General features: G+C 40.1%; 3 protein-coding genes across 4 annotated transcripts in view; all 3 read right to left on the bottom strand.

Annotated features, from left to right (window-relative positions):
• Nucleotides 1-254: 254 nt before the first annotated feature.
• On the bottom strand, nucleotides 255-6,137 carry LOC146482941 (chymotrypsinogen A-like). Its single transcript, XM_085106480.1, has 7 exons — nucleotides 6,042-6,137; nucleotides 5,315-5,422; nucleotides 4,510-4,620; nucleotides 3,570-3,629; nucleotides 2,912-3,133; nucleotides 1,842-2,086; nucleotides 255-1,526 (listed from the first exon to the last, which is right to left on the bottom strand). Exons 1-7 carry the CDS (start codon nucleotides 6,130-6,132, stop codon nucleotides 1,230-1,232), a joined length of 1,134 nt encoding a protein of 377 aa, XP_084962606.1. The 5' UTR covers nucleotides 6,133-6,137; the 3' UTR covers nucleotides 255-1,229.
• Nucleotides 6,138-12,173: 6,036 nt separating this feature from the next.
• On the bottom strand, nucleotides 12,174-18,291 carry LOC146482940 (G2/mitotic-specific cyclin-B3-like). Of its 2 annotated transcripts, none has more exons than XM_085106579.1 (9): nucleotides 18,004-18,291; nucleotides 17,750-17,881; nucleotides 17,393-17,661; nucleotides 16,802-16,879; nucleotides 16,066-16,123; nucleotides 15,509-15,619; nucleotides 14,537-14,767; nucleotides 13,791-13,946; nucleotides 12,174-13,315 (listed from the first exon to the last, which is right to left on the bottom strand). In XM_085106579.1, exons 1-9 carry the CDS (start codon nucleotides 18,058-18,060, stop codon nucleotides 12,977-12,979), a joined length of 1,431 nt encoding a protein of 476 aa, XP_084962705.1. In that variant the 5' UTR covers nucleotides 18,061-18,291; the 3' UTR covers nucleotides 12,174-12,976. The 2 variants fall into 2 exon arrangements, with proteins under 2 accessions (XP_084962705.1, XP_084962704.1); XM_085106578.1 differs by having other exon boundaries at nucleotides 16,802-16,882; nucleotides 18,004-18,290.
• Nucleotides 18,292-18,887: 596 nt separating this feature from the next.
• Nucleotides 18,888-22,672, bottom strand: part of LOC146482938 (uncharacterized) — a 25,437-nt gene continuing 21,652 nt past the window's right edge. The window contains exons 15-16 of the mRNA XM_085106494.1: nucleotides 22,226-22,381; nucleotides 18,888-20,786 (exon numbers count right to left, since the gene is read on the bottom strand). Coding sequence (XP_084962620.1) covers nucleotides 20,526-20,786; nucleotides 22,226-22,381 — 417 coding nt within the window. The 3' untranslated portion in view covers nucleotides 18,888-20,525. The remainder of the gene's footprint in view (nucleotides 20,787-22,225; nucleotides 22,382-22,672) is intronic.

Here is a 22,672-nt window from a genome sequence, read left to right as displayed (position 1 = left end):
AAATTCACCCTTTAGTTGCCGATTATGCGTCATACATTCTATGTATAACGTTTCTAAGTCGTGCTTTATCTATGTAACTTCTGTTACCATCAGACATGGCAATAACTGATCAAATAAACTCATTTTTTGAAGCGAATATTGCAGGTGATTGTGGGGTAAATTGAGTGAATCGTAGCTCCTTCGCGGACATGGTAAGCCATCTTTTTTATTTCATTTCTCGAAATAGTACATAGTAGTGAACAATCACAGAAAGTTTGAGAAAATTTACACGACAACGTTTATTCGCGGGAATCACCTTACAAAATCTGAAACAAACACCATACAGCTACAGGCTCCGGACAGCTATATATTAAGAAACGGTTCTTAATCGTTCTATGGTTACTACAGTTGACGAAAAGCGCATGTGATCATCGTTTATTTTGACCCTTTTGTTTCAGTGATAACTACAAATTAAATACTCTTTCTTTAGCTCGTTTAGCCTCTTACTACAATAGCTTCAAACGTAAACGACTTATTTCTTGTCCGAAGGCTAAAATACAAATTACAGACATATATTACGTTCAGGACTTTTCAATCGGTTTCCTTAGTAGGAAAAATTTCTTTCGCTTGCAGATAACGGAATAATAGTAAAACCGATTCTTTTTTCAGCACTGCATGGCTCTTGAAAAAACTTCAGAAGTTGTAGACTGAGATTTAGATTGATAGTATCATGTTACTAGCATTCCTATCGCTCTTAGAATCCATTTTTTTTTTCGTTTAAAAATGGGATTTTTCATTTCCGACTCATCAAAAATTGGTTGCCATGGTAACGTCATAGCCAACGTTAACTAACCGACCAAATTGAATTTTTCCAATTAAATTCTTGAAAAAGTCCCCAAGTTTTATGGCGTCTGCGCAAATAGTAAAAAGAATTATTCAAGTGCAAAGTCGACGCAGGCAAAATCAGCCACAATCCCTGGTTTAGATAGGGTTAAGGAATTAGAGAAACATAGAGCGGGTATGGAATGGAGGTTCGTTGCAAATGCACAGACGATGAATTGGGCGCTCTGCAAATTATGAAGTAAACATAAAACCAGCATTTGAAGGCAATTTCAGGTTAAGTACCGTCCAAAAGAGAAGACAAAAGGTTTTGCTCCTTAATAATTGGCTTGCATAAACATCATTCGGTTACATTAACTATTGGCTGTTCTTTAATTCACTTTTATTCTCAAACTTATCTGCTTTAAGTTTTAATTCGTGTTGATCGTTTCCTGCACCCAGAACTTAAGATCCATCAGGTCAGCGTACACTCCGTATATTCCTTTGCGCGCGCATTCCAATCCCCAGCTCACTACACCAATCATATACCATTTGCCATCCCTGGAGCAGACCAGAGATCCCCCGCTGTCTCCTTGACATGCGTCAGTCCCTCCGTGAGCGTATCCTGCACAGCGCATGCGCGCTGTTATGGTGTAGTGTGAAATTTCACTGTAGGCAGCTTGGCAAGTCTTGCGAGAAACCAGAGGCACTTGTGCTTCTTGTAGCGTCTGTCCAAGAAAAAGCTATATTATGAGGAGAACTCACAGCTGACTGATAATGAAGCTGGACGGAGTAATTAGACACGAAGACAGTGGTACAAAAGGAAACGGATGAACACCTCTCCAGCTCTTCCTCTCTTCCGTTTCCCTCTTCCCCCTCTCTCCCTCCTCCTCCTCCTTCTCCCCCTCCCCCCCCCCCTCTCTCCGTCCCCCCTCAAACCCCACTCTCTCTCGCTCTCACACACACAAATCAGGTGTTATCTAGGAGTAGTATACAGACCTATTCGTAATGTTTGACTTTCATTATTGGTAAAACGAACATACCTGTGAGCCGATCCTTCCGTATTCCGTGTGACCCCACCCCTTGACGTAACACTTGGTGCTCACTGCAAAGTCAACCTTTGGTAAGCACACAGGCCGCACGTGGTCATTATAACTGAGCGGGGACTGGAGCTTAATAAGAGCCAGATCGTAGTCATGGGTATGATGATCATATTTTGAGTGGGCGATGATTTTGTCGATTTTCATATGTTGTTCGCGTCCTTCATTTTCCTTTAAATCGAATTCTCCTGTCACGAGAGAATAGAAAAGAAAATATAAAACTAGTTAAACGACAAAAAGATGGGCCCTTTTTATGGCGTATTTAAAAGACATATGTGCATGCAGTGACTGAGGGCGCTTTACCGATGTCAAAACTGGACGGCCAGTAGGTCGTTCCGTAAATGGAGTGTATCAATGCAATTTGAAGGACTGCTTCTTCGAATTCTTTAAAATGGCAATTTGTGAGACAAGTGGTAAGCGACATTTTGAAGCAGTCAAAAAAGGGGGCATATAAAATGCCGTTCAAATTGGTGCATTCCGATTGCGAAATGATTGAACTGGCTGGCCACTTCTGACTAAAGGAAAACGCCCCAGGCCTAAGTCATGCCGGCAACCCTTTACCAATGTTAACGAACAGTATTGAGTTCAAGTTAAGTCCTCAAGTATTGAGTCCTCAGTATTGAGTCCTCAAGAGAGTGAAACTAAGATCTGCTCATCCAGCTGATACAACAACGACAGCTCCACTTCTTAGGGCATATCCTCAGGAAACCAGAGAATCAATTGGTCAACAGGTACGCCCTTTTCCACCCTTAACATGGCAAACGTAAGCCCGGTCGCCCAAAGCTGATGTTTCAACAGTACATTACCAGCGTAATCAGCCAGGCATACCCACCAACGCCAGAACAGATTTGAAGCATGGTACAAGACCAGAAAAAGCTCGTGACCGACTACAGTGTAGTTGGCTGATGATAATGATGATGATGATGATGATGATGATGATGATGATGATGATGATGATGATGATTGAGTTTTACACGTTTTAACGGCAGTTGTTTTCCCAGCATGCAATTTACCTGCGATTACGCTGTATTTCTGGGGATCATCTCCAGGGAGAAAACAGTGAGCAGCTGACACAATCCACAGCGGGGTCACAATTGAGCCCCCACACAGGTGAGATGAGGTATTCGGGCTCTTATTGTTCATGATAGATACTTGCCAAGGCCAGGCCCCAGGTCGAGAAGTGGCGCCCCCTACCACTCTCGTGTTTAGAATCTTAGTACCACATTCGACACTTCCTGATACAAATCAATACAAATCGATTGTTAGTAGACAAGACACACGCAGACATCCTAAATGTCTTTATGTGCCACATAAGGTCTCAAAGATAATGGGCGTGGTAAATTTCTTGGTCAATTAATCAGTTCCGTTTCTACGGCAGACGAGTTAAGATATGATTTTAACGCTGGTTTTAAGTGCGCTTTCAAATGGCCAGTTTTAGCTTACGTGGTTTTTTAAAATGCTCTTCAGCGACAGAAATACGGCGCATGCAACTGATCATATGGGTATAAAACACGTCAAGCTTTCCTTTCTCCTTCAAGACAGACGCGATGCAATGCAATGTTATATAATTAGCACCTGTATGCTAACACTGCACTCGGATCGATTCGACTCTCACTGACAATCCGCCATAATAGTAAAGTATCCCGTGTTACTAACGTATTCTGCACATACCTTGGTCAATAGGTTGTTCAGTTCGAGGTGGGGTCGTTGGTGGTTCTGCAGTATTAGCAACTAAAATAAAAATTTACAAAGTTGAAGGTTCGTTTAGAAGGAAAAGTAAGCACAGAAGTCGTGCGTCGATGACGAGAACTGCTGCAGAATGTTCTCTTAGTTATGTTGGTTTGTTATTTCTTCTAGCAAGGACTAAAACTCTTGTCCAGGCAGTCCGGAAGCAAGCCAAGACAGATCTTGAACTTTGTCGTCAGCGTGTGTCAAAAGAGGTACATTCAACATTCCACTGATTCCCTAAAGTGGCCGTCGTAAAGCAGTGGAATTTGGGCTCAATAAATTTTAATTATTATAGTTTGATCGAGCGTGTAAACCGAATGATGACGTCACCGAAATATAGATAGATAAGTTTCAATCGCAATGCGCTATGGACGGACGTTCGCTCTTCTTCCAGTGACCGACGTGAAGTTTACCCAACAAATAAGCCTCCAATTTTTTTGGGAGTCGAGTTTTTTCCTGTTATTCCCGTCTCCCGTTTATGAACGTTTTTCTTTTTCATTTCACCCGAGATTCCACTAATAGCGAACTTTCTCCCGCCTACGCCATAAATTAGTTATCACTGTACGACAATTCAAAGTCTGTCGCCGTTGATGAGATTCCAGGTGTTAACTACCCTGTTCTTCGCTAACTCCTGGTATTATTAAGTTATTATGACTCTCTTTACATTGCCTTAGAAATCTCTCTGGGATAAAAAGTAATATTTACCAATCATTATCCGCGATATACCGCACATGCACAAGAGATAACGCCGTGAAGTATTACAAGTGCCGTGTGTAGCATAACCTGCGACAAGAGAGGATCAAGGATCATACCCACACTCCCTACATCTCACATGTCTGATCGCAGGTTATGTGTAGTGTAGTCACTGTACAATCCCCGTTACCTTGACAGAAACCACATGTTTTTCGACAGTAGTGTTTTAGTGATGAGGCCATCGCTGCATTTTCACACTCAGATTCGTAGTGCTTGCAGTATGAGATCTTGTCACTGCACCCTAACAAAAATATTATAAGAAACTTGTTTACTTTTGGAAAAATAAACAAATATATGGCAATTGGAGCAGTTTTCACGTCACTTCATTTTAATGATAATATGCTTAGCTACCTCGACTGTTCTCGGAGTAGCGAATGCGAAAATGAAATTTACTTCTAAAGGAAATAATTAAAAGTGATTTATGCCGAGTGTGAAACATTTAAAATTGTAATTTCCCCTGTTTCCTGCTGGAGGGGGAGGGTGAATGTGTGGGGCACCTGCCACTCGGGACTTTCTTCTTTAGGTGCTCAAGTCATGCCAAAGAGGCAGGAGTCAGTTAACTGACGTATAGAATTTATCATGTCATTTAATTTTCAGCAGCATACCCGTTAACCACTCCAGAAATTTCCCCCCTAAAAGGATGAAGTAAATTTTTCGCTCATTTCGTTATCAAGATTTTTTATCTTTGAATTTTAATTTTTATCTTGACTTTGATCTTTCATTTGTCCTACTGCCCTGGTAAAAATTTTGTCGGGCTACTTCCCGTGAATAAGCGGTGAGCGTCCAACCAATCCGACGAATATTGATAAGTAACCCCATCGCATTTGAACTCGTATGAGCCAGCATAGCGTTGCATGTCTCTTTGGACGCAAGTTGATATACTACCTGACTACTCTGTTTTGTAGATAGTACGTTGTTACTGAATTATCACCTACCGCAAAAATCACAAGTTTTCTGACAGTTTTTCTTCAGGTAATCCTTATACTCAGCTTCATTGCAGTAGGGTTTATAAACATTGCAGTATGACGATTTGTCCTTACAAGCTGAAATTAAAAAAGCATGGTTACAATTTTACAGAACCTGGAACACAGTACGTAGGACTGACAATATAAAAATCTCCGCTCGAAAATGTATTACTGTTACGGAATAACGAATCCTGTTTCGCTGCGAGTTTAATTAGACTTCACTGGTCAAAATTGAGTCAGTTCTCGAAGATTTTCATTGGAAATTGTCAGCTGCACCGTTATCAGCATTGTTTTCCGTTTGATAAATAAGTCAGTCCTTATATAAGACTGTCATGCAACCTTAGTTTCCGGTAGTAGAACTAAGCAACTTATCACACAGTGAAGTTTTATCGTACTCACCTGTCCTCTTTACTCTCAGCTTGAATTCTTTCATCAAGCGCATATCACCTTTAAAAATACAATTAAATTTGTACATTTTCACTGATTTTTATAATTAACTCCATCTTCCAATGAAACGAGACAATTCGTGTTTCAAAATTTATCGAGGGCGTGAATACCGTCATATCATGTCCCGTGAATAGCCTGCACGCACCAAATTTTGTAGTTTTCCGGTAACAAAACAACATTCACGATGCACTTTAATCACATGTGCTGCGTTTTCAAGGAGTACGCCTCTAAAACTGGCTTCAAAGCTTACCTCTTAGTTGATCTAGATTTCGCTTCGTTCCGCTTCCTTGAGAGAAAGGAACAACAAGAGCCAAACACCAAAACAGAGCCGCAGCGAACATGACGAACGAAATGTTACCGTTGAAGCGTAATGCCAGCTAGCTTTTATTGCAGATGCAAGTTTAACTTCAGCGAAGTAACAAAAACAATGGTAGCATGTTTATTTGCTTGATTGCTACCAATCAGATGAACGAGATTAGGCCCCAGGAGCCCGAAGGCACGTTGTAACATTGCGCACAATGGGCGTAATGACATTGCAGTGTTGGAAATTTAAGCAGCTCACTGAAAAAAGAACTGTGAAAAGCATACAAAATCATCCAAAATCATAACAAAACTTTAAACATCCCACTGGTATTTCACTTGCGCCTTCTTTTATTTCAAGACTGTTTTGCATTTGATAGGACAGCTCTGAACTACAAAAGGAAAACTGAACAATGAAACGAAATACTGAAACTGAAACTTAATAATAAAATGCTTTTTGTTAGTATTTTTCGACCAGTATCTTTTATTTCTAACATTTATGCGATCGGAATATTCCTTTAGGCTGGTTTTCACTAGCGAGGGAGTCGGAGTCGTAATCGGAAGCGTAGAGCTTATAATCTAGTGAAAACAGCGTTCCGATTAGCGGAACGTAAGCGACGAAGTCGTAAGCGGAGTCGGAAGAAAATGGAAACGTTCTGATTCTTCTGACTCCGATTCCATCGCGCTTATGACTCCGCTTACGACTCCGATTTTTGATTTTCACTACGTAGGTCATAAGCGCTCTTACGACTCCGCTTACGACTCCGACTCCGACTCCGTCGCTAGTGAAAACCAGCGAAATTTCAGCGCTGTTCCACCAGCGTGTGGCACTGGAGTGGAAAGCTCAACAGCTAGCCTGAATTCTTTCTGCTCCTAACTGTAATCAGCTCATTCCTCTAGTTTTCACTAACGGAAGCACCGTTGTATCTGTGAGCGTTAGATGTTAGTCCATCTCAGTATGAGGAACTTGATCTTACGCAAGCCGTATGGGAAGCTTTAGCTATACCAGAGCATTTTTATGGTACAGCTTTCCAAAGAACATGCGCACAATACACTCACTTGTTAATTGAGCGCTTCGGAAATCGACCGATTTATAACAACAATGATCAAGCAGGCCGGACCACATGGTAACCTTGTAAATCAGAATTTTATCATTTTAACTATGTTTCAATAGCATACTATATTTAATGTAGTTACTGCATGTTTTACCGTGTTGAAAGAAATAGAGCAGTTTCCAATTGAGTGTCGTAAAACCAAAACCAAAGTAATATAATTACGCTGGCCAATGGCAACAGATATAAACAACACAACGAGCCAATCAGAATTCGAAGTAAATACATGTAACTGGCACCAAGCGCGGGAAAACGCGTGCGGCGAAAAAAACGATTGGTTTTGGTGTGGATTCCCATTGGTTGAGAAAGTGGCGCGATTTCTTTTGATCAATCGCAGAGCGTAGTAATGCAAAACAACCAAGGCAAACGCAATCGCAAAATTACTTTCGACACTTAATTGAAAATTGCTCTAAAGTATGAAGTATGATTCGTTTCCTGATCCGTGAAGAACAACGACCTGAGAACGAGTTAACGTTAATTGTCTTTTGCGGCGTTCACATGCACAACAACGATAAAATTTTGATGAACTGTATTCACTTAGCAATTCAAATTTCACCGCATCTAAATTAATTAAGGTTTACGTGCTGAAAAGCAGAAATAATTTGAATAATATATTGCCCATTTTTTTCCGAAAATAATTTTCCGATCCACCAGAAAGCCCCAACTTGTTATTGAAATGCAATTTAGTCTTGAGCTAGTGGAACAGTTTGTGTGAAAACTAATTTGGGTTTGTACACTTAATTGAAATGTATGATTTTATAAACTACACAATATTTTAAAAATACCAAACAATATTTAGAAAAAAAAAACAACATATGCCTGTCATAACAAAGGATTAAATGTGCAAGAAGGAGAACATGATTAGGAATCCCACAGCAGATGCAATTTTCCTGTCGTTTAATTTATCACTCATAAAAGCACTTAGTTACTATCGAGGATCGATAGCTCAAAATTCAAAACATATCATTCGGTAGCAATTATTTTGCAATTTTTGCTGGTAGCGAGGATTCATTCAACTCACACCACAAGAGAGAACCAATCAAATGACAGCCATTACCGGGTGGCCAAAATGGAACTGGATTTGCATCACTCAGCAACCTTTATTTAAACGCGAAAAGGTTTATGTTGTGGTGGGAAGTAAAGCGATAAAAATCGTTTGGTTTAAACAAACTGACGTTTTAACAAAGACGTTTATGTAATTCGCGATATATTTCATTCAAAATGAATGTAGACTGCATAAATTCCACGAGCGTCTCGTCAGAAACAGCCCTTGGCGTCTGCGGGGATTTCCTTCCGTCGCTTTCGCTTGCGAATTTTAGGAGCCAAGAAAAAAAGCCGCATATTATCGAAGAAGAATTTGCAGCATTCGCTCCACCGATTTACAAGCATTTCAAAGGAGCAACACTTCTAATGGCCATCACAGTAAGCGCTTTGATCTACCAGCTGGAATGCGCGCTGACTTTTATTGCCTTTTGTCTAGTCGTCCCCTTCTTGGTGATTCCGTTAGCCATTTTGAAAGTTGGAAAATATATCATTGAGGGTTACATATCGTACACTCGTAACTGTATTCCTTTTCGCGAAGATGATGCAGTTTGGCAGCAAGATCGTCCAACGAATCGCCACATAATTCACGCTTTGATGGTCATAGAAGGATCACCGGACATCGAGAAGCTCCGCCAGATTGTTCACGACCGACTTGTGTACGGAAAGGACGAGAAGGATGAGCGAATTTGCCCTCGCCTAACACAAGTCATTCAAAAACATTTTGGGTATTTCGTTTGGAAGGAAGACGAAAAGTTTAACGTCAAACATCACGTTTTGAATTGGAATGGAAATTTACCTAACTCCTCGGAAGATCTTGATGTTGCAATTTCCGAGATCTGTTCGACTCCATTGCCTGATTTTCTTTCGCCGTGGCAATTTCTTGTGGTTCCAGTTCTCGAAGGAGACTGTTTCGGCCTTGTATTGCGTGTTCACCATAGCGTTGCAGATGGAGTCGCTTTAACAAGAGTTTTTGTTAAGAATCTTTACGATGTACCACCGCAAGCACCAGAACCCAAGAAATTTTCTACAAAGCAGAGATTCTACATGTGGTGCAAGGCGATAGTCGTTGGTCCCTTTATTGTGCTAACAAAGTTCTTTTCGCGAGCCGATGCGTCTAAAATTCACGGGCAGGAACTTTGCGGCAAGAAAGTTGTAGCCTGGTCAAAGAATGTTGACTTGTCATTAGTCAAACAAGTTAAAAACGTGGCTGGGTCAACGGTCAATGATGTTATGGTTTCGTGTCTGGCCGGAGCTTTGCACGATTATCTTACAGGACAAGAAAACTGCGATGCGGCGAAACTTGAAGATATGTGGGCTTCAGTACCCGTGGACATTCGCGCTTCATCAAAGTCTGTGAAACTCAAGAATAAGTTTGCCCTGGTATTCCTGCGGCTACCAATTGTAGCCAAGAATGCTGTTGATAGGTTGTTTGCGACAAAGCAGCGCATGGATGTTATCAAGACATCCGCTGAGCCTTTAGTGACTGCAGTAACTGTCCAAATACTTATGATGTTACCAGAATGGGTGTCCAAGCCTCTCATAGACTTCTTTTCCATGAAAATGTCTTGTGTCCTAAGCAATGTGCCAGGACCTCAACAGACGCTGTACCTTGGTGGCCAGAAAATTGTCCAAGGGATTTTTTGGGTGCCTCAAAGAGCAAACATTGGAGTGGGGCTTTCAATAATCAGCTATGGTGGGGGAATTCGAGTCGGAGTTTACTCGGATGAACGCGTCATTCACAACCCCAGGGAGGTGATGAAGGCATTTGAGAAGAATTTCTGGCAGTTAGTGAATGAGTTAAATATCAATAAAAATGAATGAAATGAAAATATAAAAATAATATGAAGGAAAATGAGCGAAAAACTTACTCCATTCGATCCCGCTCCTTGTCGGAATGGAAGCGCATTAAAAATAAGATGCGTGGAGAGAATTAGTTATCGTTAGTTACAAGAATGTATGTAAGCTAAAATTCTAACCAGACAATGGAAGACAAGAAACACACAAAGGAAGCTGTTAGTAAGTAAAGTTTCGCTTAGTTAGTTAAAACTCCTGTTTTACCCAACATAGGAAGACTTTGATCAGCAGAAGGAAGAGACATAAACTGATGAACTACCCTTTCCTTTGTAAGATTTTTGCGACTTGGTCGTGGTGCTTTGTTCAGACGATAATCACCGTCAGTCAAGATTCATCTCATCTATTTATCCTCTGGATAACCTACATGGTAGTGAGATGCATGTAAGAACGATTAACTTGGATCTGACAAGTTGTGTTGCACCTTCGGGAGGGAGGTCTAACTTAATACCTGGCCAGTTCACCCGCGACGTTTTGTCGGCCCGATCATGTGACGACAGTATGTGACTAACATATCAGTTTTTAGGGTATAGGCCCAACCGTACTAAGAATCCGTGTCACTGCAACAACGTTTCTGAGTTGAGCCGACTTTCATTTCACGAATCGGCCGTGAATCGAGTGTCAAAACGCACGCACGATTCAGGCTCCGATACCTTCGGGCCGTCAAACTGTACCGTGTAAACCAGCCTTTTAATAGATGGTAGGACTGGCCCGATGCATCCATACACGATATAAAACTGCATGTGCTTGTTCATCATAGTTCAATTAGTAAAGAAAGGTATTTTGTTTGGTGTCTTTTTGCTTATCGATCGGCACACGCTGAGCGATCAAAAATGTTGAAAAACTTGGAAACTAAGAAAATACTCTTAAATGTGAAGAAGTTTGATAACACTTTGATCACTGTTTTCAGTGTGGACATTGAAAATCGGAAAGACACTATTCGGTTGATAGCAGCCAAGATATAATGACAAAATTCCATTAAAAGACTATCAGAATGTAAACCTTTCGTCTTAGAATCACTATTAATATTTCTTTATATTAGCGATTGAGAAATTAATTAACACAGTGTTCAAAGTTTAAATATAGTGAGTTTTGGCCAAAAATCATGATATCTCCCATCGATCCCCCATGATACTGCCTCTTTAAAACAAAAGTTCAGTCTTAGGATTATTCATGATGACTAAGTTGTCTTGGGGTGGAAAATAGTTTAAATTTTTTTTAACTGGACATTACAATCCGACTTAGTGTAGATGGAGTTTGGAGCGTTTTCTACCAAATTAGAACAGACACCCAGCTTTTAAAGCAGACTAGCAGTGTTCTTTGCAACATGGCCCAGAGAAAATATCCTCGGCTCTACAGGGAACTGGTCGGTCCTTTGTTAGTCTCCTGGGTAGGAGACTAGTCCTTTGTTGTTTGAAAACACAAGCCGAACGGTCCTCAAAATGAATAAGGGCGTGGGGCGCTGAGAGCTCAAAAGAGGCACTCATTTCTGTTTCGATGTGAGCATCTGAAAATGCAAAAAGTTCGTCAAGGAAATGTGCCCTAGATCGAATGAGCCGCAACAAATTACCAAGTTTGTCCAGGGCACCCGTAAGGAACTTGAAAACATCGTCCATTTCCACTATGCCCTTCCTCAGCGAAACACAATTATGAATAGTTGCCGTGCATTGTAGTAGTATAAATATTAAACTAAATTGGTGCACCTTTTTTCGCAGCTGCTATTGATGCATGAAAAAGTCTCTTATATTTTGAAAGGGAAAGATCACCGTCTGTTTTTGGAAGTAGAAACACATATTTATACTTTTGGTCCACCCTGGCCAGCTTGCTTTTACCATGGTGTCTGGTTTGGGTAACTCTGGATAGTCTGCATAGCAGGTGGAATCTGGGAGGGGGAGCAAAGGGGGGGGGGGCTATAATCAGGGAAGGGGAGCAAACTTTTTTCTCTCATGATTTTTCGCTCCCTCTCTCGATAAAGCCTGCTACACAGGCTAAACTGTGGACATTGGTAACCCCCCCCCCCCCCCCCCACAAAAACCCTTAAAATTTCTCGCGGTTCCAACTTATAGGAAAGAAGCTTGTTTTGCAATCAATATATATATTTATTCTTTATTGTTTTCTTGCCAGGATCCAACTATAATATTTACAGGTCTGTCTTACCCAGCAATGAAGCGTACTACAGTAAAATTATTTACATTTACATTTTAAAAGTGCGAAAAAGCTTAATAAGAAACAGCGAAACGTTCAAGTTTGGCTATCAACTAAAAACGTTGGTAAAATGTTTCTTTGAAAAGCACAAATTTTGGCCAAAAAATTAGGACGAACTTTATATGTAAAAAAGGTAATTTTAAGAAATGTTTCAAACATCACAATTAGCGTCACAAAATCAAGAAATCAAGTCATTCAGTACATTGATCTTGAAAGCGAGAACACGCGAGACACGTGGAAAAAATTGCGTGCACACGCGTTTTCTTCTCGCAGGACTATCTGCCAAAAAAAACCCAAAAAAACAAAAACAAACATAAAAAAAAAAAACGGAAAGATGGTAGTCTAACAAGAGAAGAAAAATTCCTTTTAAAAATAATCTGTGTGGCTTAAAACGAAAATTAGATGAACTCACAAAAATAAATGCAAATTAAACAAAAGAAAAAAAGCTAATCAAATAAAATGTGAATAATGAGTTCCTGGCAAAAATGGACTGTACAAGTTTTCAGGAAAATTAACCATTTTTTAGAACTAACAACTTGGAGGTAAATGCTTAATAATACTTGAATTTATCATTTCTAAATAGTTTTACTTACAACTATACTAAATATCTGTTACATGCTGTTTCATTTACATAAGATTGCAACTATAAGAGCTATATACAAAATTAAGTCTTTTATATTTGAATGGTCAGTGTGTCCAAGGCAGGTATTGTAGCGACTTCATGGAACACCTTGTGCGAGTACTTGTTCCTCACAGTCATGAGGTTCTTGTTTGGTGGTGCGGCATTCATTGAATTAAGCTGCAGCACACAGTCTCGCAACTCATCCTTTGTATAACCTGTGTAATGAACCAGAGTCGGAGTCCACTCACTGGAATTGTTCATTGACAGGGCAAGGTAGAGGCATGACGCCGCCATGTAAGAGGCTCTGTAAGTAATGAAGCGACTCTCAAGGAGAGAAGACTCAAGGAGATAGCGAGCCAGTGTGAGGGTTTCAATGCTTGCAAAGGCAGCCTATAATAATAAAAAAGAAAAGATTGTTAGTTTTGATTTTTTAGGAAATACAACGTGACAAGTCTGGAATTGGTTTCAATTAAAAACAATTTCAAAAAACCAGTCAGTGCATTCTTCTAAGACAGACAGTTTTCACAAAATAATAGAAAGCACCCCATGTCTGGCTGAATATTTCTGGGTATGCGAGTTTCTTGGCATTGAAGGATAATGGTACAATTAAGAATTGCAAGAATGAGACCCAGAACATTGGCCTAACCTGCAAACAAGCTCTCCAATCTGGGATCTCAAACCAGGGGCACGAGACTCTTGTGGTTTGCTTTGCTCACACCCCAAATATATGTCTCGTGTGAGAACCCAATTGGAGAGCTCATGCTTGCAGGTTGACCCAGTTAGATGTAACTAACAGGACTTTTACTGTTTGGATTTTGTTATTGCCACAGTAACTTTCACCTGTTTTATGAACAAATCTCCTCACCTTTGCATATCTCCTTAGGAATCTGTACGGTATTGGAATGTTGATGTCAAATCCCAGGCTACGCATAATTCTGCCTTCCATAGCAATAAACTGCTGCTGCTGGTATGCATCATCACAGATGTAAATGAAGTCATCCATACAGGGTGGGTGTCGCTCCTAGTGCGTAAGGCAAAGGAAATTGACTATAGGCTGAACAATTCAAACCTTCAACATCTTCCCCGGGACATTTGACTGTGTACCGTGCCAAGGGGCCGTGGGGAGGGGGGGGGGGGGGAATTTGAGCTAGATTTTATGCTTGGTCTAGAGGAATTCACACCCATGGAGAGGTTTGGGAGTTGAGTTCAAAGTTTTTAAGGCGTGAAGGTGTCAATAATTTATCCCTGGCTGCAAAAGTAATAAACATTGATTGAAGCTGAAAATTAGTCCTCAAAGAGAAACCTTAGAGCCCTTAAAGGCTAGGGCATAAGAATGGACCCTTTTTGACTGGGAAGGAGGCAGGAATTTGAACAAGCCCGTCTTCAAAAGCCCAGGGTTGTGGGAAGGAGATGTTATAAAATTATAGTAAATTAAATGTATAAAAGTTATAGACGAACATGGTTTTACATTGCCACCTCAGTCCCTGAGTGTTGGCACTGTGAAACAATGTCAGTTTACCCAGACTAGGAAGTACTGTACATGTAAAAAATACCAGTAACTTAAATTTGTAATTTATTGTTGATAACATTGTAAATTAGTTAGTACTTTACCTCAATTTTAGAAGAGATGATCAGAGTGGTTGCACCAACAAGTTGAAGTTCATCTTTTTTGATGGAGTTTCTCTCAAGGAAATGATCGAGAAGCTTTACGCCAAGATAAAGAGTCTCGTGATACAATTCAAAACACTCTTGCACCTCCACCAACCAGTCAACTAAAATGCCTCGCATCGTGGGAGTCACACCATTTTGAGTCTCCATGTAGTTTGATAGTGGGAACAATTCCTAAAAAGGCAAAGAAAAAATAAAATAAAATAAGTCAGGTTAGGAAAGAAGCATAGATCGAGTCAATTAACCTACATCATGCATGGCCACTATTTTTGTAATTTGAATACACTTTTGAAATTTACATGTTAGTTTTGAACATCACCAATGAGATTTCAGAGTACCCATAGAAATTTGACCCTAGATTATTGATGGTATAAAGCTATGAATTTTTCATTACATTACAGCAATATTTGAGTATAAATTAAAAAAAAAAAAATCATTTCTCAAGTATTTTGAATTTTTGTTTCAGTTAATGCATCTTTTTTGAAATTAGATTTCCAGAGAATTCCTCAAGATTCCATTCAAATGCCAAACATTACAGAGAGGAATTTGAATGTTCATTTTATTCTTGGAAATATTGGTCATGCGTGACATATAGACTGGCTGTAAGCAAATGCTTAGCCTGTGAACAGGCTCGCAAATGGGGTATGAGCTTCCTTTCTTCCTCGCCCCATAGCTCTCCGCTCACCTGGCTCGCCGATTTTTCTTTTCCCCACTTGGGAGCCTGTTCACAGGCTAGCAAATGCTCTGATTGCATGTAGGCTCCATTCAATAGGAAACATACTTAACATTCAATAGGAAACATAGTTAACTACGGGGGAAAATAGAGTTAAGTAGTGTACACGTTTTGAGTTTACCTTCTTTAGAGATTAATTATTAAGAAATCAGTACCCATTACATCAAAGAAAAGTGACATACCTCTCTCCTCTTCATGTTAACAAATATTTCATTTGCATACTCTGAAACAGTTACAGGATCAGATACGTCGGCATCAATATCAATCACATCATCATCTGCTGAAGTTCCTGCCTGAAGAAGGTTTTCAATAAGAAATTAATACATGCATGATTGTATTTAAATTCATGTTATTTGTTATCCTTTCTTAAAACGTACAAAAAATGAATAAATACAGTGTGTCTTTATTATTATTTAATCAAATGATATAAATACATATCTAAAGTTACACTAAGTCTAGCGCTTTCAGAGATATTAGAGTCACTGCAGTGTCAGCTGAGAAGATATGATACAAATGCTTCCGACATGATTATAATGAACGTCCAAGTTGAAGTTTTTAAATAAAACTGATCACTTCGTATGCACATGAGAAACAAGATATTGGTAAAATGATACACTGTACCTTGGTTTTAAATCATTCATATTTTAATATCTCATCTCATTTAGCCACTTTCAATAATTGAAAGTGGCTAAATAGTCATTCAATTATTGAATGACTATTAAGTATAAAGTTTTATTACCTTTTCCTGCTCTTGTTCCTGTTTTGAGTCGTCTTTGGTATTTTTATCTGAATCAAAGCTGACAAAAAGTTGCATGAATTAGTGTATGATTACAATTTAACAAAAAAATCACTGTAAGTCTTGATCACTCCAACATCCCCTACCTCCCACATACAAATATAATGTATTAAGTATATATAGCTGGTAACTCTGGCCCAATCCTTTAAGGGTTTAACTTTCATTTACTGACCATTGGTACAACTCAGCTCAAACTGAGTACCTCTATGGCAAAACTGCCGGGAATTCTTAGCCTGAACTGTCATGGTGGAAGGAATGCTTCCTTTCCAAGCGAGTGTGAGAAGTGAACAACAGCTTATCATTTGCTTCTTCCATTGGCTTTGAAAGGAAACAACTGCTTGGCCTAAACAAGATACGTTTACCAAGTGGGCAAAGAAAGGCCATTCGTGAACAAAAAAATAATTTCTTGATGGGCCTTATTTGATTCCCTTTTTTCTTCCTTCTCTCTCCTAGTGTTAATTACCATTCTCACGCTGTTACCGGCAGAAGAGAGCTTGCCTGGCCTTATAGCCCCCGCCCCCCAAGTACTATTTAATAAATTATAAACATTTTCATGCCAGTACTTTAATTCGCTCCCCCCCCCCCCCCCCCACCCAACCCCCACAAAAATTAGGGCCAGGGTTGATATTCCCAGAAGCAGTAAATTTAAAACTAATACGTCATTTGTATTGAGCAATACCTGGAAGATGCTTCTAAGCTGGAAATTGCAGAATCACAGCCATTTTGAGGTAGGCTTGCATCCAGACCTGCTCCAGAACTGCTGTACAGATAATTGAAAGTGAGAATATTAAAGTATTATGAGCCATCTTTGAAAGTTCCAGTGCATTATAGATCCCCTGTTCTAGCTTGTGTAGGGCGATAGCGGATGGGAGGGGGAGATTGTACAAAAGGGGAGTTGTTGGGTCCCATAAAAGCTACAATTCTGAAGGCTTTCATATTCTGCGTGCTTCCTTCTACATGGATCTTGTGGATGACTTCGAACTTCAACCCCGCCCAGAGAGGTAGGAGAAAACTTTGACCAAACCTGCCAAAGCGCCCAGTGTGAGTGAACAAGCAAACGTTTGATAACCTCTACAATTTTATCAATAAAATCATCACATGATTACACCTGATTAATTTTCAGATGCTATAAGAAGTTCTAAATACCATCCTTTGCTCATAATGAAAGAGAACACTGAGCTATAGAATCAACATGTGGGCGCTTCGCCTCCGCCAAAATTTAAAATTAATGTACAGTGTAATGTAGCAAAAGACACTGAAATAGGCACACCTTGTAGATTGCAGCGAGTCTTGAGAACTCGCTGACGATTCTTCGAGTGAATCTTGGGAGCTCAAGATTTCACCAGACGGAGAGTCGTCTTCCACTACAACAACCACAGGCTTCTTAACAGAGGATTCTTTCTCTTTGCTTCGGCGCTGTTTTGGATTTGCCTTCGCGGCGACCTTTGGCTTGCTTTGCCGCTGTGATTCTTTTCGAATCACACCGCTTTTCGCTTGCCTCTTCTTCGGACCCTTGCCTGCCTGCGGATCTAAAGTTGCCTAAAATGATAAAAAAAAGTTAAGCAGAAATAAAAGCAAAGAAATCGAAACGAAGACAGCTCCTTTTCAGTGAAGAATTGAAGCTTACATTTGTGATGTCCCCAAACGCAGATCTCTTTCGCGAAGGGGCATTGTCGGGTGAACCTTCGGCTGAACGCTTAGCTTGCTCGACGGTTTTCACGGCTATCTGTACAACTTGGTTTTCATCGGAATCTCTACTCTGCTTGCAAGATACAAAGTCACGAGGTACGCAGTTAGACTTGTGTGAAATAGAACGTAGATAGAAGAACAACAAGATCAAACTCTCGAGCAAAACGTGGTCGAACGTCTGGGCTTACTTACCTTTGAATGTTTATGAAAGACTGCCACAAATGGTGCCCTAGAACGCGTCTTTACCATGATAAGTTGAAAAAGAGTAAAATTGCCGCTAGTAATCACTTAAATGTTTGCTAAATGTCTGTTTTTCGATCCAAAATTCGCCAAGGGCTATCTCGATGTGGTTGTCTTCTTGGTTGAAAACGATTTGGACTTTGCGGGTTTAAACCACGCGATTTTTGATTGGCTGAGAAATTGTCCATTGACCAATCAGAACTGAGAAATCCAATCCGCAATACGTTTCCACAGAAACCAAAGCCTCGATTTCAAAATGACTGTAATTATTTTATAAAGCAGCTGACGGGGAGGGGAGGGTGGGGTGTTCAAAGAGTGGATAACTGAATAACTTTATCCAGCGGAAAAAATGTAATCTGCAGTTGGATTACAACTACAACGCGCGCTCGTGGAATGACTGTTAGATACGCCATGCTATTTGAGTCCCCCACCGAATTAGTTTTCTTTTCATCATGATCCGTTTTGCATACAATAAGGGGACAAAAGTATCATCTTGAGATTCTTTTTGGGCGGGAGGGGTGGGGGTATTGGGGCAACGGGGGATGATTCCTATTAATTGAAGCGCTGGGGGTCCGGGGACGAGTAGGCAGGCAGCCTCCGTAGCAGCTGCAAGTGGTGTTTTGTGCGTTTTCTGCGTTTTCCGCTATTTCGTTCTCGTCCCAATATCCGCGCGGCGAAAAAGCGAAAAACATCCAAAGCCCTAACGGAAACGTTGGCTGACAGGCTAGTTAGCAGGGGAAGGACCAAACAAAACAGAACACATTAAAAAAAGAAGAAGAAGAAGAAGAAGAAGAAGAAGAAAGAAAGAAAAGCACAGAAAATAGAAAAATGCTTTTTTTAAGACACATTTTATTCTTCCGGCTCAGCTTTAACTTCTCAGCAACTACTACAATAATCTCGTACCAAGATCTCAGGCGGTGGGAGATCTGGGTACGAGATTACTACTACAACAGCTTAGATACATACAAACATGGTTTATTTGTTAATGCAGGTCAAATTAAAGGGTAAGCATCATGCAAATTTGCTGTCAAAAATGTTTGTCTGTCAGCAGAAACAACGAAATGATTGTCAAGTTTTGTTGATTAGTGCCTCTATCCAGAGACAGAGTAGGCCAGTATGGATTGAAACTTGAAAAATGTTAGGCTAATGTTTTTTAAGTTCTTGCATTTTTGTTTCCAAAATGCACTAGAACAGTTGTTCCCTTCAAGAAATGAGTTGTCTGATTTCTTTCCTCTCGTCATTCTAGAATTATTTGGCAGCTGATTGAAGGTCTTATTTTATCATTTTTAACAAAAGACAACAAAAACCTCATGATATACTTCCCCTTTAAGGTAGCATAGAGCTAATGTGGACCTACAGTAAACAAAATACTATCTAATTAGAAGATATTTAGTAATAACAATATAACAATAAAATAAATGAATAAGAGTACAAATCCAGAGTGGGTTAAAAGAGCTAAAATTCTTAAAATATGTAAAATATTCAAGTTACTTAAAAATTACTTCAAAAACTCGTTAATAATTCATAAGCCCATTGACCTATCAAATGGTTGATAAAGCATCACGTGCAGTGGTTTTAAAACCCAATAAAACCTCCTCCTTATTAGTATTCGGTGTTTAATGTTCTTGAGTGTAATCTTTGATGAGGAAACCAACATCACGAAAGTGGTTTACAGAAGGGTCCTCTAAAACATTACAAGAACAAATAAAAAACCTAAATTATAGAAACAAGAAACTGTGCTAATTTCTGATGTTCACAAAAGCATCATTGTTATGAACTCTCTTAACATACGCTTTTCCAGGAATGTTTTTAAGAGCCGTTCAAAAACCTCGCAGCACCTCGTGGTTTTAAATCCCGATAAAACACTGCTGCTCGTGTTTAAAACATTACTAAAAATATCTTAAATCAGTCAAATCCTTGTCAGAAACAAGGGCAGAATCATTAAAAGATATGGTCTCCACAGTTGCAGAGAAAGAGCGGAGTTTACTCTCATTATAGTGACAAAGAGTTAGCTCAGAAGCAATGCAACACCTAATTCGTCAGGCCATTACTACCCGGGTGGGTTGTTTCCACAAGTGCCTATGTTACCACTGACCCTTAGCTGAATGGTCCTGGCTTACGGCAAGGTTTACAAGGACCAAGTCGCCTGCCTTTATTTTTGGCGACCTTTGTCAAACCATTTTATGTGGGATGTTTGGGCCGTTCAAGTTCTCGGTATTGCAACGTTTCCAAAATCCATTCACCAGCCTCTGATGATACCAAAAACGTTTGTTGATGTGCGTACAACCGGTCTTGTCTTCAGTGTTTCTTTTACCAGTCTTCTTTTGCGAGGGGTCGTTTTCGGAACAGCGGTTAGAGAGAAGATTTTTGGAGACACGTGACCTGCCGTTCATGTTGTCTTCTCCGGCGTTCTTCCATTTGAATATTGCGTAGACCATGGGGACGAGGTAGAGGCAGGACGTCTGAAAAATTGACTAAGATTCATCAATGTTTGGAAGTTTATCGTTCATAGAGCGAAGCTGCAATACGCATTCTCGTAGATGTTCCTCTGTGTAACCCGTGTAATGTGCCATAATCGGTGTCCATAATTCACCACAGTTGTTCATTAGCATGGCGAGATATAGACATGAGGCAGCCACCCGTGAGGCCTCGTAAATGATAAAACAACTCTCGAGGAGCGTGGAGTTCAGAAGAAAGTGAGCTTCGATTTGCGTCTGGATGTTGACCTGGGCAGCCTAAGAACACAAAAAGGACAAGGGTTAGGTCTGGAAGCTAACAGCCCTCAGAATAAAACCTTCGACTCACTCTCTCGGATTGCTACTTACTCCCTGGGCTGATTTACTGCGATATTTGTACGTCTTTTCTGGGGTAGTCCAAAAAAGCTTCTGACGGGGAGGTTGTGCTGTCGCTTTCACACACAAACTTCAGTACCGAAATGACGCCTCTTTTACATACGTAAACGTACGTAAACGCATGTTAACGACATAACAATATCCTCTGCGTTATGGAGCGGCAGGAATCTTAACTAGAAATTTGTGCCTATGCACAGGTAATGCAGGTCTTTTCTTCCTTTCTCTAATGCTTTGATTTCAATGCTTTGATTTCAATTGCCATATTTGCGTCCCCTTTAAATACTGGGGGCTAACTGCAGGGCTTAAGTAAAATCGTTCAACGCGTTTCCTTGGTATGGGTAGGCAAGTTGAAATATCAAGCGGAGCTTGATCTTGCCAATCACCACAAAGTGGTGATTGGCAAGGCCTCCAGGTGTTCTAGTCCTGCCAACTCGCCCTGCCCCCGCAAGAAAGGACTCCCATATAAAACTGATATGGGTGACAGTCGTACCTTAGGAAATTTATGGACTGGTACGGTACCGTACGTCTAAGGGTGTAAAAATCGAAAATGACAACCGTTAGGGCCATGGCGGTAGCTTCAAGGGGATTGAGTCGACAACTTTGTGAACGGAACTATTTGTGTAAAGAGCGCAATATTTCTTGCCTCATCATTACTCATCAATGAAAGAGTATAAAAGGGTGTCAGTTAAGTAATGTGTTTTTATAGAATTGCTATCCTTCTTAAGGGTGAAAATGAATATGATCTACGTCCAAAAAATAAGACATTGGTACCGGTTTCAGAATTTTTTTCAAAAGTTTCCGAAGATCATCCCCATCATCTTATAAAGGAGCCTTCCCCCCACCCCTCCACCCCTTCTCACCCGGACTTTGGCGTCAATATTCGAAACTGGCAACTAATAATATTCCCATATCAGTTCACCCTAGATGGTTTAATAAACAGGGGAACCGGTTTAACAACTTTGCTAATTCCTAGTATGAATTAGTTTGTGCTGCTGCATCAAGAATAGCAAGCTCGAAATAAAAACAACCAGTGTTCGGAATTGGCGTAAAAATCAATACTAACTGAGTGTAGAGCTGAAAGGGCAACGTCTTAAGAAGAGGGAAGTTCAATTTAGTGAATTCAACATTTTCAACGTTTTTCTCGGTGTGTTTGTTAACAAGCTTCAGTGATGATTGGGTTGATTGTTTTTTTACATGTTCGGCCAGAGAATCTTAAAAATTCGACTGATAAACTTGGCCTTACCAATGCAAGATACACCAAACAAACTCTACGTTTTTTGAATAAATGTTTGGACGCTGCATTTACGAGCAATTTTACTTACCTTTTCATATCTCCGAAGAAAATGATATGGGGTGGGAATGTTGATGTCAAATTCAAGACTGCGGGTTATCCTCCATTCCATGGCAACGAAGTCTTCACTCTCGTAGGAGTCGTTGCAGATGCGAACGAATTCTTTAACAGGAAATGGCTGAGGTTCCTAATGATAAAAATAAATTGAAATGGCAATTTAAGTACAGTCGAACCTGTATATAACGGCCACCCTCGGGACTTGAGGAACTGGCCGCTTAATACAGGTGGCCGCTTAATACAGGATCACTAAAAATACTCACTGGGCGTGGTCTAATGTCAATTTTAATGGCGTATCATACAAAACACTTCATGCAAGGAAACAATAGGACAATCAACACTCTTTCAAGCGATCGATACTTTAACGTTCAGTGCCAACTTGTAACTTAACGGTTTAATATACGCAAAAAAGTGTTAAAGT

The sequence above is a fragment of the Pavona decussata genome, unplaced genomic scaffold (assembly GCF_977016875.1).
Source record: "Pavona decussata unplaced genomic scaffold, jaPavDecu1.1 SCAFFOLD_41, whole genome shotgun sequence".
NCBI lineage: Eukaryota > Metazoa > Cnidaria > Anthozoa > Scleractinia > Agariciidae > Pavona > Pavona decussata.
Note: the sequence above shows the minus strand (reverse complement) of the source record. Positions and strands in the feature narration are given on the sequence as shown.